General features: G+C 43.6%; 1 protein-coding gene across 3 annotated transcripts in view; it reads right to left on the bottom strand.

Moving 5' to 3' along the window:
• Positions 1–17,136, bottom strand: part of znf512b (zinc finger protein 512B) — a 122,853-nt gene that overhangs the window by 95,619 nt on the left and 10,098 nt on the right. For all 3 annotated transcript variants that reach the window (XM_078236569.1, XM_078236571.1, XM_078236572.1), the window contains exon 2: positions 13,142–13,267. In XM_078236569.1, the coding sequence (XP_078092695.1) occupies positions 13,142–13,265 (124 nt within the window). In that variant the 5' untranslated portion in view covers positions 13,266–13,267. The remainder of the gene's footprint in view (positions 1–13,141; positions 13,268–17,136) is intronic.

Below are 17,136 nucleotides of genomic sequence, written 5' to 3'. Positions count from 1 at the left end.
ATCGTATTAAGTATTTCTCCTGCTGCCAACCCTCTATCGTTAATATTTGGCAAACTATTTGTGTCCTCCACCGTGAAGACCGACACAAAAAACGTATTTAAAGACTCAGCCATATCCTCATTTCCCACTATTAACTCCCCCCTCTCGTCCTCCAAGGGTCCAACATTCACTCTAGCCACTCTATTCCTTTTTATATATTTATAAAAACTTTTACTATCATTTTTTATATTAATTGCTAGCCTAGCTTCATAGTCTATCCTTCCTTTCTTTATCGCTTTCTTAGTCTCTCTTTGTTGTTTCTTAAATTTTTCCCAATCACTTGTTTCTCCACTATTTTTGGCCACTCTGTACGCAGCTGTTTTTATTTTAATACTCTCCTTTATTTCCTTCGTTATCCACGGCTGGTTCTCCCTTTTCTTACAATCCTTGTTTTTTGCTGGAATATACTTTTGCTGAGAACTGAAAAGGATCTCCTTAAAAATCCTCCACTGTTCCTCAGCTATCCTACCTGCCAGCCTGCTCTCCCAGTCTACCTTAGCCAATTCATCCCTCATCCTATCATATTTCCCTCTGTTCAAACAGAGGACACTGGTTTGAGACCAAACTTTCTCCTCTTCCATCTGAATCAGAAATTCGACCATATTGTGGTCACTAGACCCAAGAGGGTCCTTCACAATAAGATCCTTAATTCTACCTACCTCGTTACACAATACCAGATCCAAAATAGCTCGTTCCCTCGTCGGTTCCGTAACATGCTGTTCAAGGAAACTATCCCGACAGCATTCTAAGAACTCTTCCTCCATTCCACCCTTACCGACTTGAGTCTGCCAGTCAATGTGCATGTTGAAGTCCCCCATGATTATTGCCGTTCCGTTTTTACACGCATCCCTTATCTGCTTGTTTACAGCCCTCCCTACCTCAACATTATTATTTGGGGGCCTATATACCACACCTACTAGTGTCTTTCTCCCTCTACTATTCCTCATCTCTACCCATAATGATTCCACGTTTTGTTCCTCAGAGCCTATGTCATTCCTCAGTACTACCCTGATATTATCTCTTATTAATAGCGCGACCCCACCACCTTTTCCTTCCTGTCTATTCTTCCTAAACGCCTGATACCCCTGGATATTCATCTCCCAGTCCTGGTCACCTTTCAGCCACGTTTCTGTAATGGCCACTAGATCGTACCCACTTGTGCTGATTTGCACCATCAACTCATTCACCTTGTTCCGAATGCTTCGTGCATTCAGGCAAAGTGTCCTTATTCCAGCTTTTATCTGAACCCGCTTTGATGAGTCGCGAACACCGTCTCCCTCTACTCCCTTATCTAAATTACCGCCTTCATTCACTTGCACCCTCTCCTCTACCATTAATTTTGTAATTCCCCTTACCCCTGCATCCTCCCCCCCATCAATTAGTTCCTTGATCCTAGTCAACTCTTCTAGCTCCCCTCCCCCCAACCTATCTAGTTTAAATTCTCCCCAGTAGCCTTAGCCAACCTACCGGCCAGGATATTGGTCCCCATTTCTACCTCATAGTTAAGGATAATGGCCAGGATTTTCCAAGGAGCGGCAATCAACATCAAGATACCTCTGCCCTCGAATTTTGATTTGATTTATTATTGTCACATGTATTAGCATACAGTGAAAAGTATTGTTTCTTGCGTGCCATACAGGCAAAGCATATCGTTCATACAGAAGGAAACGAGAGAGGGTGCAGAATGTAGTGTTACAGTCATAGCTAGGGTGTAAAGAAAGATCAACTCAGTGCGAGGTAGGTCCATTCAAAAGTCTGACGGCAGCAAGGAAGAAGCTGTTCTTGAGTCGGTTGGTACGTGGCTCAGACTTTTGTATCTTTTTCCTGACGGGAGAAGGTGGAAGAGAAATGTCCGGGGTGCGTGGGGTTCTTGATTATGTTGGTTGCTTTTCCGAGGCAGCGGGAAGTATAGACATAGTCAACGGATGGGAGGCTGGTTTGCGTGATGAACTGGGCTTCATTCACGACTCTTTGTAGTTTCTTGCGGTCTTGGGCAGAGCAGGAGCCATACCAAGCTGTGATACAACCAGAAAGAATGCTTTCTATGATGCATCTGTAAAAGTTGGTGAGATTATAGCTGACATGAAATTTCCCTCGTCTTCTGAGAAAGTAGAGGCGAATACCCGATGCTGCACCGTATTTCTTCCGGGATCTTCTGAACCTGGCTTTTCCAGAAGTGTGGAAAACAGAGACCCTTGGAGTGCACTGTCGAAGCAGAGTACAGTCACAGTGAATACAGGACAGGCCCCCTTTTCATGACACCACTTGCCGTATGCAATTTAAACGTCCAGTTTGAATGTTGCTGAATGAGTAGGATGGCAGAATGTAGGTAGGGGACATAAGTGGGTAAGTGTGGGTGAGGTGGCAGTCGGGTCTCAGGTGGAGTAGTTGGGTCAGGTCAGAGAGATAGGCAAGTGGTCGGTCTGGTTGGGACATGTTCGGGTCAGGCAGGTGATTGAGGGTCAGTTTGAGTGATTGGGGGCTCAGCTCTATCGTTACCCAACTAGGATTTATTTGTCTAGGGTGCAGAGAAAGATCAAAGTCTAAAATTTCCTGTGTAACTATCCAGGTAAGTACCGAAGAACTATCCGAAGCCTCCAACTCCAACTCTGATCCATGGTGGATTATCTATTGGTTTTCTTCTTACTGGTAACAGCAGTCACAAGATGAAAATTGATTACTATTAACTGTTGCTGGCAGGCACCATATGCCTCCCTAGACTAGCTGATATATATATATCTCAAGACAAAGCCGTGATGCAAGATAATTGAGGATGCATATAGATTAATTACTGCTTTTGTTCTTGGATGGGGACCTATCTAACAAGCCACTTTAAAGTGATGGGAACAGATCAATGGTTCAAGCCTTTTATCTCAAATTGAAGCATCCTGTGGGGCTGTTCGCAGCAAATATTTGGCAGTTGTTTCCAACTAGGAAAATGCCTTTTTGAATCCTCTAAATGGTTGACTACATAATCCAAATATTGCGACTCTAACTCAGGAGACGGAGACATTCACGGAGGGTCCTACGCACCAGGGGAATTGCCAATCGGACACTGAAACTTCCCGCGCAATTCCCACATAGTTCTTCTCATCAGGACTTCCACAGAGTCCCAACATGCATCTCAGTCATATGCCCAGTCTCCGACAATTCAGAGACTGGAAGATTTTGGCCCAATGACTCGCCTATTCCACGAAGTGGTGAAGATGTAACAGAGCTGGTAATAAATCCCATCATATGGACGCAAGAGTATTCTTGAAAACAACAATGTCAATGGAGGCTGGATTTTGTTACAAATCAGAAGCACTGCCAGTATAGGATTAACTGTATGCCAAATGTTGTGCATGCATCAACATTCTCATACTTTTCAGTTAAGCCATTAAACACAAAAATTGTTCACTGCACAGATACATTAACAATGCTTTTGTGACTTTCGCTCATTAAGTGCCTCGTTAACTGCTCAATAAGTGGCTTAGAATCATTATTGATGATGCATTTTAGATTAGATAAACTGCTATTTATGATTTCTAAAGAAATATATTTTGCCACAATTATTATTCAAGATACTGTGCACGATTATTAGTAGAGTTATGAGTATGTTATGAGTATATATTATCATATAGGCAGAAAACTCAATAATGCAATGAAAACAACAGGATATATATGGTAGAGTATATATTTAAAGTTTAAAGCTTATTTATTAGTGTCACAAGTAGGCTTACATTAACACTGCAATGAAGTTACTGTGAAAATCCCCAGGTTGCCACACTCCGGCACCTGTTCGGGTACACTGAGGGAGAATTTAGCATGGCCAATGCACCTAACCAGCACATCTTTTGGACTGTAGGAGGAAACTGTTGGAGGAAACCCACGCAGACACGGGGAGAACGTGCAGACTCCACATAGACAGTGACCCAAGCTGGGAATCGAACGCTGGTACCTGGTGTTGTGAGGCAGCAGTGCTAATCACTGTGCCACTCGAGTTAATGCCCTCTCTTAAATTCACTCACCTCAACATTTGTTGAGTAGCGTGAAGGACTCCCTGCCAGTACTAATTAAGTAAGAAGTTTCACAACACCTAATTAAGCACAGCAGCATTCAACTTGCAGGTTAGTTGCTTATCACTTCTTACTGTCTCTACCTGTGTTTCTGAAAGGAGTTGTGAAATGTTGGTACAGATTGCAGGAAGTGGTGTTGGATGTTGAGAAGGCAATAGTTGCAACTAAAATGCCTCTGAATTCATCACTTGCTCCCAATCATGAGGGGCTTATTTGCTGTTTCCCCTTGGGGTGCAGGATCAGAAGGACATGGAACAGGGCAGCAAAAAAGGCATACTGTTCACAGAGTTAGGAGAAGGGTGGCAGCTTTCAGCAGAAGACCTTAATCAGCTAGGGTCTTCAGGGAGTAATTATTCTACTTGCACCCAAGTCAGGAGTATTGTGCTTGGTGGATGAGGTTCCTTAAGGGGTTGGTCACAGACTGTGCCACCTCTAGGGACCCGACCTGCAGCCTCAACATGCTGTCAGTGACCCTGAGATTTTCCTCCAATTAACCTGTCCAGGCTGGGATAGGACACATAGGAGACATCTGGCAGTTTGCCATCCATTATAGCATCCAGGAAGTGACAAAGCTGGAACTTCACCGACTTCTCTCTAAACATAGTGAAGCAGGAGGAACGTGCATGTGGTTTTGCCAGAGTAATGGACTTCACCATGCAACAAGCTCCCATTTACTACACACATGTGGTTTTGTGGTTTGTGGGCTTTGGATCTCAATGGTGAAACTGCAATGAATGCTGCTATCTTGGCCCGATTCATTTATTTTGCACCAGTCCTATATTTCAGCAATCTTGCAAGCGCCACTTCAGACCAAAGTGTGGCGGTTTAGCAATGAGGGCTACCCTGTTTACAACTGGCTAATAACTCCCTCCACAATTACATGGCCAGCACTATTATAATGACAGCATGATGCAACAAGGAAGATCACCAAGCAGACCATGAGAGTGCGAAAGCAATGGTTCAGGAGGAGCCTTCTGGTACTTGCCAGACCACAGGTTGCATGCTCCACAACCTGGTCATAATGAGGACACAGCCCTTGCACCAATGGTTCAGCAAGCACTTCAAGAGGAGGAGCAGCAAGTAGGGATGATGCAGCTGATGCATCCACATTTTGGACAGGCTGTCTGTGTGCTTCTCATCAGACTCCTGTTCCCCTGAATTAAATCTAAGATCCCCATGTTCAACATTTCCACACCTTACCATCCCCCTGTGTCAGACAATCACAGTAAGAAGTTTAACAACACCAGGTTAAAGTCCAACAGGTTTATTTGGTAGCAAATGCCACTAGCTTTCAGAGCGCTGCCCCTTCGTCGGGTGGAGTGGAGAAATGCTCACAAACAGAGCATACAGAGACACAAACTCAATTTACAGAATAATGATTGGAATGCAGTCTTTACACATAATCAAGTCTTAAAGATACAAATAATGTGAGTGGAGAGAGCATTAAGCACAGGTTAAAGAGATGTGTATTGTCTCCAGACAGGACAGCCAGTGAGATTCTGCAAGTCCAGGCAAGCTGTGGGGGTTACAGATAGTGTGACATGAACCCAAGATCCCAGTTGAGGCCGTCCTCCTGTGTGCGGAACTTGGCTATCAGTTTCTGCTCAGCGACTCTGCGCTGTCATGTGTCGTGAAGGCTGCCTTGGAGAACGCTTACGCAAAGATCAGAGGCCGAATGCCCGTGACCACTGAAGTGCTCCTCAACAGGAAGAGAACAGTCTTGCCTGGTGATTGTCGAGCGGTGTTCATTCATCCGTTGTCGTAGCGTCTGCATGGTTTCCCCAATGTACCATGCCTCGGGACATCCTTTCCTGCAGCATATCAGGTAGACAATGTTGGCCAAGTTGCAAGAGTATGTACCGTGTACCTGGTGGACGGTGTTCTCACATGAGATGATGGCATCTGTGTCGATGATCTGGCACGTCTTGCAGAGGTCGCTGTGGCAGGGTTGTATGGTGTCGTGGTCACTGTACTCCTGAAGGCTGGGTAGTTTTCTGCGGACAATGGTCTGTTTGAGGTTGTGCGGTTGTTTGAAGGCAAGAAGTGGGGGTGTGGGGATGGCCTTGGCAAGATGTTCGTCTTCATCAATGACGTGTTTAAGGCTCCGGAGGAGATGCCGTAGCTTCTCCGCTCTGGGGAAGTACTGGACGACGAAGGGTACTCTGTCCACTGTGTCCCGTGTTTGTCTTCTGAGGAGGTCGATGCGGTGTTTCGCTGTGGCAAACTACTCAGCCTTCAGGAGTACAGTGACCACGACACCACACAGCCCTGCCACAGCAACCCCTGAAAGACGTGCCAGATCATCGACACACGACAGCGCAGAGCCGCTGAGCAGAAACTGATAGCCAAGTTCCGCACACATGAGGATGGCCTCAACCGGGATCTTGGGTTCATGTCACACTATCTGTAACCCCCACAGCTTGACTGGACTTGCAGAATCTCACTGGCTGTCTTGTCTGGAGACAATACACATGTCTTTAACCTGTGCTTAATGCTCTCTCCACTCACATTGTTTGTACCTTTAAGACTTGATTATCTGTAAAGACTCATTATTCTGTAAATTGAGTTTGTGTCTCTGTATGCCCTGTTTGTGAGCATTTCTCCACTCCACCTGACGAAGGGGCAGCGCTCCGAAAGCTAGTGGCATTTGCTACCAAATAAACCTGTTGGACTTTAACCTGGTGTTGTTAAACTTCTTACTGTGTTTACCCCAGTCCAACGCCGGCATCTCCACATCATGACGGACAATCACGGCATCCACTTAGCCACAATCCTGAAATAAAAGCAACCATTCCACAACAACTTCATCCATCAATACATCCAATTCTCCAGATTCTAGTCAACAAATCACCCTTATTGCCTGATATGTGGGTGCCTTTGCCTGGCCCAATGTTCCTTTACAGTGCTACCCCAATAGCCCAGTAATTGCAGTATGCTTGGTGGAAGATTGTTGGCTTTGGGCTGCATCACGTCAGCTTGGATGATTGCAGTCTGGGCTGGCTGATGAGCAATACCATGGGCACTGGTGGAGGGGCAGTGGCAGGATCCTGAATGCTGTCAGCCTGAGAGAGAACAGCAAGTCTGTGCACAGAGTAACTGCCACTTCTCTGAGTTGCTGGCCCAGCAATCCTGGTAACTTGCTGCAGCATAGACCGCTGGACTGCAGTGAGACCCTGCAAGCCTCTTCCAACACCTCCTCCATGATCACCCTCAACACCGATGCCCCACAAGGCTGTGTCCTCAGCCCCTTACTATACTCCTTATACACCTATGACTGTGTGGCTAAATTCCCCTCCAACTCGATTTTCAAGTTTGCTGATGACACCACCGTTGTGGGTCGAATCTCAAACAATGACAAGACAGAGTACAGGAATGAGATAGAGAATCTGGTGAACTGGTGCAACGACAATAATCTCTCCCTTTCAATGCCAAAACGAAGGAGATAGTCATCAACTTCAGGAAGCATAGTGGAGAACATGCCCCTGTATATATCAATGGGGACGAAGTAGAAATGGTCGAAAGCTTCAAGTTTTTAGGTGACCAGATCACTAACAACCTGTCCTGGTACTTCCATGCCGACGCTATAGTTAAGAAAGCCCACCAATGCCTCTACTTTCTCAGGAGACTAAGGAAATGTGGCATGTCCACCACGACTCTTACCAACATTTACAGATGCACCATAGAAAGCATTCTTTCTGGTTGTATCACAGCTTGGTATGGCTCCTGCTCTGTCCAAGACCGCAGAAACTACAAAGTGTCGTGAACGAAGCCCAGTCCATCACTCAAACCAGCCTCCCATCCACTGACATTGTCTACACTTCCCGCTGCCTCGGAAAAGCAGCCAAGCATAACCAAGGATCCTACGCACCCTGGACATACTCTCTTCCACCTTCTTCCTTCGGGAAAAAGATATAGAAGTCTGAGGACATGTATCAACCGACTCAAGCACAGCTTCTTCCCTGCTGCCATCAGACTTTTGAATGGACCAATCTCGCATTAAGTTGATCTTTCTCTACACCCTAGCTATGACTATAACACTACATTCTTCACCCTTTCCTTCTCTATGAACAGTATGCTTTGTCTTTATAGCATGCAAGAAACAATACTTTTCACTGCATACCAATACATGTGTCAATAATAAATCAAATCAAATCTCCTTTAAGCACTGGTATCTGCTGTCATGATGGCAGTAGTTTGAGCCTTCTCTGAGGTACTAAGCTGTGCATACATTGCAAGATAGAACTTTGTGACCTCAGTATGAGCTTCCTCAACAACACTCAAACATTGAGCCTCTTCTGTTTGTGCTGAATTGTAAGCTGAGACATTGGACATCAGAGACTGCATCACAGTTGGGTCCGCAATTGTTCTCATGGAGTTGGCTACCACTTCCCCATTGAAAAGGATGGGTTACAAATTATTTTTGAAGCCCTGTGCCAAGTTGGACCCCAATGCCTCCATGCTCCTTAACAGTGACATCAGGCTCTCTGACAGGCCTGCAAATGCACCAAGCATATCTGTGCGTATGTCCATCAGCCTTTTCCTGTACATTTTCCCAGCACAGTCCTCAACCAAGTCCTGTCTCAACTCGTACAACCTCACTCTCCAGGTAGTTTGCACCTACATTAGCCTTCTTCCCTGCTCTAGATGCAGCCTACTTGTATCCAGTGATTCACCACATTCTGATCACACCTATATGATATCCTCTAAACTACACACTGCAACAGTATCTGAACTGCTGGCTGTAATTTTCAGATTGAGCAATGATGTTTCTTCCTTCTCAATCTGTTCTTCCTCTTGGCCTTCAACCTCTCATACCCACAGCTGGCTAGCAGTTCTTGAATATCTAAAGGTATAAAGGCACATGGGCAGCATTAGAGGGATGGCTGTGGGATTAGTGGAAAGCATTAGCTGCATAGTCAGACCATCTGCAGCTTGCACATGGTAACAGATTGTGGGATGAGGGCAAAATGGATTTGACAAGGTGCATTCGGCACATATTGTCATCGACAATGGTTTCAGCAACACTGTTGGCCGTAGCCTCAATGCTGGTCACTCCAAATATTCCCAGCATTTCTCTTCCATGAAGTTATGAGCATGCAGCCATACCTACTCCCCATTAGTTAGCTGCCTCAATCACTATTGGACCACCCCGTCCTGCAAAAGAGAGGGAAATGTATCATTCAGTGTGCTGCCATGTTTGAGTGATATGCTTGCCACAGTTTAATAGCTGGCAGTGTGTGCAAGCTGTGGAATATGTGTGCAGCTTCCAGCCATGCTAAATGTTTGATGGTGAGATAAAGATTATGAACATGGGTTTGAGTCATGGCTGACATAGATCATTGGTAGACAAGTGAACGAAGTGTGGTGAATGGAGCAGTGTGTGATTAGTGGTAGGATATAACATGGAAGGATGTATTTACTGATTTTTGACCAATTATATGAGGTCACTGAATTTCTTGTGGCTCTTCCATACGGGCTTGCTGCTTTTCCATTTGTGTGACCAATTCAGCAATCTTGTCCTGGCATGTAATGTTAATTTCTTTTTCTGTCTGAATTGCTGAATCTGCTGCCAACTTCAATGTTTTTACCTCTTCAGTTTATTTCTCATTGTCAAACTTCCTTCTGCAAGCTCTTATTCTCTTGATTCAATTTTTCACTGGACTTATTCTTATTTTCTGGTTGTTTTTTCACGGAATTCATCTTATTCTACATTGTCTCATTAAGTTCTCTTTAATTTCATTTGTCAATTCCTGCAACTTCTTTTCAAGTTTGCTGTCAGTCATTTCATCTTGTTTTAATGTCTTCTCTAAAGCTTTAATTATTTTTGCTGATTCGTCTTTATGTTCAATGGTTCATAGTTTTTTTAAAGTCTTTAATTTCGGTGCTTCTTCCAATGTGAATCTATCATGTTCTTACTGGATATATACATTTCACAAATGGAATCTTCATTTCTACTTGTCTTAACTTCAGCTAAACCACTTTTGCATCACTGTTGGCCGGGTCTGTCTCTGACGAAGTGTTGGTCTGTTTCCATTCTGCAATTCTCTTGTTGCTCTTCATTTGGTCATTTATTGTCATTCACTGCCTTTCTTCTGAGGTCTTTCGTCATTGCCCTCCTTTTGGGGTCTTCTGTTGCATCTTCCCTGAGGTCTTATTATCTCCTCTGAGGTCTTGCATTGCTTATGTTACATTTCCTTTTGCTTGTTGCCTTCTATTTGTGGTCTTCTCCAATTTTCCTGTCCATTTTCCACTGTTTCTTCTTGTGGTTGCTGCATTAAATGTACTACCACTTTAAATGCAATATGTCTTTAAATGCATTGCCACTTTAAGACTCTCAACTTGATTTACTAACTGGCAGCAGCTGCCTATTCTCTCCATGCGCCTTTGTCATGATTTTAAATTTTGCTGCAAACCTGGCAGGTTCTCCTTTGAAACTTTTGGAATTTCTTTTTACAGACAGAAAGCTCTCTCAGCGATTTCTGCAGCTTTTTTTTTCTCTGGCCATTTACAAAATCTGTCTTCTTTTGAGGTGCCGGGCTATTTTTCATCGATTTCAATGCAAGATCCAGTGCACGCAAAGTCCAAGGGGCCGTTTTGTAAAATTTGATTTATCTTCTAAACAAGTTAAGGACTTCTCTCTAAAACTTCAGAACTTGCTGCTGGCAGTCTCTCAGTGCAGGGACCGTTACCCGGAACTCCCATAGGCTGTTTGGATCTTAGCCTCTTCACTTTCCCGCGCTCTGTAGACCAGCCTTTGGGACATTTTTTCCACTCAAAACACTCTGTGTTCTCTTTGCTTTCTTAAGAAAAAAAAACTTTGTCCTTTCTTTAAACTTAAGTTCCACTTTTTCTTAAACACAAAAATCACAGCCTTTGCTTCTGAGGGTTATTTTCTCTTCAATTTTTTTGTTCTATGTATTTCTAAACTTCTGACCGTATCAGCCAGCTCAGGTTTGCTCTCCATCTGTTCCTCAGGGTCCAGCAATACCGTAACATCTCATTACTCACACATCTTGGGCCACAGCCAGTGATCTCATAATCCATCTTATCCTCGTTGCTAATGTAATAATGCACACTACAAACTTTATCAGAAACCACAAAGGGGATTTATGAACAAGGAACAAATGTACAGAGGGCGACAGTCCCCTGACTGCCCTGGAGCAATCCAATAGTTGCCCCAGTCCCTATATGTCTGCTAGTTGTCTTCTGCCTAAGAGAAAGCTCCACCCTCTCCCCCACCACAACCCCGCCCCCGGGTGATTACCCACCCTCATCCTAATTGGTCATTCAAGCCAGGTGGCCCTCTTCTGCTGTGTCATCCTTAAAGGGGCAATCATCACAATCAACCCACACAGATACAATGAACTAAATGGCCTCCTTCTGTGCTCTGTGACTCTACAATATATTCATTTCTCTTTCTCATAGACAATAACTTCCATTTATTAAGCAGTTGCATTCTATCACCATGTGAGTAATATCACGTGGACAGAAGAGGACACCATAACAGTTTGACAACTGCAGTTGGGTGTTCTCCAGGAATCACCCAAATGTGACTCTGTGCTTTAATTTGTCCTGTCTTCAGATGTAAGGTAACATCATGACAACACAAGGAACATTTGTGTCAAACAGTAAGAATCCACTGTCTCCATGATTTTTACCAAATGTTAAATGGGGTAGCTATTGCAAGCAAAAGGTAAGACCTGTTGGTAGGACAGAACAATACAACAACAAGTTATATTTAAGTTATAATATTGTGCTCTTAGCCGAGCAAAATGACCCAAGATACTTCACAGGGACATTCTAAAACAAAACATGACACTGAGCCATATTAGGTCAGATGGCTAAAACCTTGGTGAAAGAGGTAGGTTTTGAGAGGGTCTTAAAGGAGAAAAGTGAGATAGAGAGGTTTAGGTAAGGTATTCCAGAGCCTCTGGCTTAGACAACTGAAGGGGCAGACACCAATGGAGGACCTGTTAAAATTGGGGAAGTTCCAGAGGCCAGAATTAGAGAGCGTTGCAGGTATCTCTGAGGGTTGTGAGTTGGAGGAAGTTACAGAGATAGCGGCCATGCAAGGATTTGAAAACAAGGATTCAAGTTTTAAAACCAAGATGTTGCTTGATTGGTAGGTCAGCAAGCACATGGGTGATAGGTGAACAGGATTCAGTATGAGTTGAGAGAGGGCACCAGAGATTCGGATGATCTCAAATTTAAAGGGACCAATCAGCAACGTGTCCAGAGGCAAGCAAGGCATGAGTGAGGATTTCGGCAGCAGATGAGTGAGATAGGGATGAGGTCAGGCGGCATTAAGAAGGTGTGATGCGTGAATTTGAGATCGGAAGCTCGTCTCAGGACCAAATGGAACACCAAGTTTGCAGAGAGACTGGATTAATTACAGTCTGTTGTCAGGGGGAGGATTGGAGTCAATACCTGGGGAACACAGCTTGGAGCGGGAACCAAAAACAATGGCTTTAGTTTTTCCAATATCTAACATAAATATAATCACTTGTTGCTGGCTGGGCAAACAGTTACAGAACAACCTCATTTGTTTTAGAGGACTTTTCTATCTGCCTCATATCCAGCCTTCAACTGAAAGTAGCCCCAACATCACAGCTGGGCAAAGCAAAGGCTCAGCTTCTTCACATTAATTTATGCTCTTAATTTCAAATGATAAATACTTCCTTTTCGTTTCCTTTTGAATATATTTTGATCTAACACAACCTAAATTACAATATGAATAGTTTAAAAGCTCGCTTGTTAGAAAGGCAGCTGAAGATATATTCCAATAACACATCCTTAATTATAACACTTCTTTTTATAACCACTTCTCACAAGTCTCTTTAAGTATATCTATTATACCCCAAAACAGTACATGAAAATCAACTGCATACCTGTAGTTTTAGTTCATGAAATACATTTTATTCATTTCAGCTTTAGTAGACAGGTGATATACAAAGTGGTGGGAGTGGGGTTTGGAGAGGGGAGGGGGAGAGATATAAGAGATCCAAAAAGTGAATACAAAATGCAAAAAAAGACACAGTTCATACCAAATGTAACGGCGTTAGCGGATGCTTTAACCTTAGTCCCTGTTGCTTTTCTCCGATCACCTATTCCCCTTTCATTCCGTCCTTTACTTCCACGAACTTTCCCAGTAGCACTGGAATCTGCCATTTCTGTAAGACAACAATACTCTTGTCAGGCTTTACCACCCACTGAAGTTGTGCCAGAACTCATCAGTATAAGTACTGAATTTTTATTACATGTTCACCTGTCAAACATAGAAATGTACACAGAAGTGTACCGCAAAAAAAAAGTTGTTCATCTGGGCAGTCATAGCATTTTAGAAATCGCATATTCCTTGATACCTCTTATAGACCTCCATCAGTTTCTTTATCAACTACTTTTCAAACTTCTTTATGAATTTGCGCTTACTTCCAATAACTCACTATGTCAAATTGACTCTGTTGGTAGCACATTTCCTCCTAAATCTGAGATTGCGGGTTCAAACTGCACGGTAGTATATAAACTGAATTAACATTTCAATGCAATACACAGGAAATGCTTCAAATTTGAGACATCAAACCCAGATCTCATTGTCTGTTACAATATCCAGGCTGATAAGTGGCAATTAACATTCACACCATCCAAATACCAGGCACAGACCATCTCCAACAAGAGAGAATCTAACCATCATCCCTTGATAGTCAATGGCATTACCACACTAGGTCCCACACTATCAAGATCCTGTGGGTTAACATTGACCAGAAACTGAACTGGACTAGCCATATAAATAATGTAGTTACAGAAGCAGGTCAGAGGCAAGGAATTCTGCAGCAAGTAACTCACTCACCTTCTGACTCTCTAAAGCCTGTCCACCATCTACAAGGCACAAGTCAGGACTCTCCCCTTGCCTGGCACCCCATCCACAAACATTCAGTCCTTCCACGACTGACACACAGTAGTAACCATATGTACCATCTACAAGTTGAACTGCAGGAACTCACCAAGACTCCTTAGACCGCACCTTCTGAACTCACGACCACTACCATTTAGAAGGACAAGGTCAGCAGACACATGGAAAGTTCCCCCTGAAAGTCATTCAACACCCTGACTTGTAAACATATCGCTCTTCCTTCAGTGTCGCTGGGACAAAATCCTGGAACTCCCTCCCGAACAGCACTGGGGGTGTGCTTACACACATGGACTGCAGCAGTTCACTACCATCTTCTCAAAGGCAATAAGATATGGACAATTAATGCTGGTGCAGCCAGCAAAACCCACATTCCTAAATGAGTACAAAAAGTCAATTAGAGACCCACCAAAAATGATGCATTGGCATCCCCTTTATCCAAAGTGAGAGTTACCAATGCGTGAGAGAGGTGTCCTTTGAAGAGAAGGCAAGAAATTTGAATTTAAAAAGGTCATAGCTGGCAGGCTGTCCACACAACTTTGTTCTCCAAACAACAACTGAGCTCGCCCCCTCAGATCCCCTATGTCACATCTATGCGTCCATCTGCCCATCAAGTATCCTCCATAACCACTCATCCATTATGCACTATATACAATTCTCAGAAGCCAGGCAATAACAGTGAAAACCATTTCAAATCACTGAAAAAAATAAAACTTTAACAATATTATAAAACCCAAATTCAAGCACACTAACATTGATACTGAAAAGAAATAAAATGCTTCAATTAAAGAATATTAATATAAGCCTTTAAGTGCCTATTAGGTGTGTAAACAAACAAGAAGCCATGGCAAAGACATACGCCGGAATTCAACTGCCCTGCCCGCCATGAATCGAAGTGGGCAAAGGGTGGACAATGGAAATGTCCGTTGATCTCGGGCGGGAATTTCCGGTCTAGCTCGAGCAAGGCTGTAAAATCCTGCCCAAAATCTGTTACTGCAGCCTCTTGGATCAAATGACCTAATGAGCTGAAGTCATTTTTTAGCATTTGAAACCCAGCCAAGAATTTATAATGGCTACAACTGTCATGACAGCCAACTACATTCCCTGAAACTGACAAAACAGAAGGTATCCCATTTCCATTTCAAATCATCGTGCTTGACAGTCAAAAGAGGGGACTAGGTGCAAGGTGCACCAAACATAACAGCAGAGGCTAATAGGACTTCTTAATTTTTTTACATTGTCAATGCATTTTCTCCAATGGAAAAAGTAGTATAATGCATGGCAATACTCATACAACGATTAATGCCAGGGTGATGAATCACTGCATTAAAAACACATTACGATACAACATCTAATAGTGACATTTGAAGGTGTCTAAACATTTTATATGTACCTTTCAGAATCTTTTTGACTCGTCAGCATGCTGTCACCAGCAGTCAAACAGTCTCCATGGAAGTGCATTGTTCGGGCTTCCAAAACCCACACCAACACATGAAAACTGTATGCGAGAGGATATACAGTTTTCCTATCATCCTCGCAGTGGGGACGGGACCTCGGAAGAAGTGTGTGCACATTTTTCACCCAAGGCCTTCCTGACCCAGAAAAAATGGTGTGGGATTGGGAAGGCAGTGGGAAACAGTTTTCCCTTACTAGAAAAACAAAGTTCAGCAATTCACGACCTGATTTGCAGCTCCTTTGGGAAACAGAAATCCAGACTGCGGAGTCAAGGCTGAGTGTATTTCTCAGGGCATTTCCCTACCTAAATACTTTCTGACATAACCTGGCTCTGATCCTTGCCTATGATCCCTAGATCCTTCAAAATTACTGATATCGACCCTTCTTTTAAAAATGTATTAATTTTCCATACTCCTCAACCATTTTTCCATCTTTAATTTTTCCTTTGTCTAAAGATAGGGATCATTTTGATTCTTGCAACTATCCAATCTCTCAATTTGATGTACACTATTTCAGCTTTTTCTTCCACTCCAGTCAGGAGACTACGGCATGTGTGATTGTTCCGATGGATTTTTAGTCTTCCCCGTCCACCCAGAATTCTCTTTTTTTCTTGTCAACATCATTGATCTCATCCTCCACAAATGCTTCTTACTCCTCAGTCCATCTCTGTGGCACTACTCTCCCCTGGGCACAATGCTACCTGTCACATCATAGATGCTACATCGACCTCAGTAGCTTTTCCTGCCTTGTCCACACCTTTTCACACAGGAGAGGGACAGTGTTGTCGAGGGGAGTACTGAGATGCAGGCTGTTGGACTGGACGGGATTGAGGTTCATAAGGAGGAGGTGTTAGCAATTCTGGAAAGGGTAAAAATAGATAAGTCCCCTGGGTCGGGTGGGATTTATCCTAGGATTCTCTGGGAGGCTAGAGAGGAGATTGCAGAGCCTTTGGCTTTGATCTTTGTGTCGTCATTGTCTACAGGAACAGTGCCAGAAGACTGGAGGATAGCAAATATTGTCCCTTTGTTCAAGAAGGGGAGTAGGAACAACCCTGGTAATTATAGACTGGTGAGCCTTACTTCTGTTGTGGGCAAAGTTTTGGAAAGGATTATAAGAGATAGGATTTATAATCACCTAGAAAGGAATAATTTGATTAGGGATAGTCAGCACGGTTTTTTGAAGGGTAGGTCATGCCTCACAAACCTTATTGAGTTCTTTGAGAAGGTGACCAAAGAGGTGGATGAGGGTAAAGCGGTTGATGTGGTGTATATGGATTTCAGCAAAGCGTTTGATAAGGTTCCCCATGGTAAGCTTTTGCAGAAAATACGGACACATGGGATTGAGGGCGATTTAGTGGTTTGGATCAGGAATTGGCTAGCTGTAAGAAAACCGAGGGTGGTGGTTGATGGGAAATATTCATCCTGGAGTTCAGTTACTAGTGGTGTACCGCAAGGATCTGTTTTGGGGCCACTGCTGTTTGTCATTTTTATTAATGATCTGGATGAGGGCATAGAAGGATGGATTAATAAATTTGCGGATGACACTAAAGTCCGTGGAGTTGTAGACAGTACGGAGGGACGTGGCAGGTTACAGAGGGACATAGATAAGCTGCAGAGCTGGGCTGAGAGGTGGCAAATGGAGTTTAATGCAGAAAAGTGTGAGGTGATTCACTTTGGA

This window comes from Mustelus asterias, chromosome 20 (genome assembly GCF_964213995.1).
Source record: "Mustelus asterias chromosome 20, sMusAst1.hap1.1, whole genome shotgun sequence".
NCBI classification, from domain to species: Eukaryota; Metazoa; Chordata; class Chondrichthyes; order Carcharhiniformes; family Triakidae; genus Mustelus; species Mustelus asterias.
Note: the sequence above shows the minus strand (reverse complement) of the source record. Positions and strands in the feature narration are given on the sequence as shown.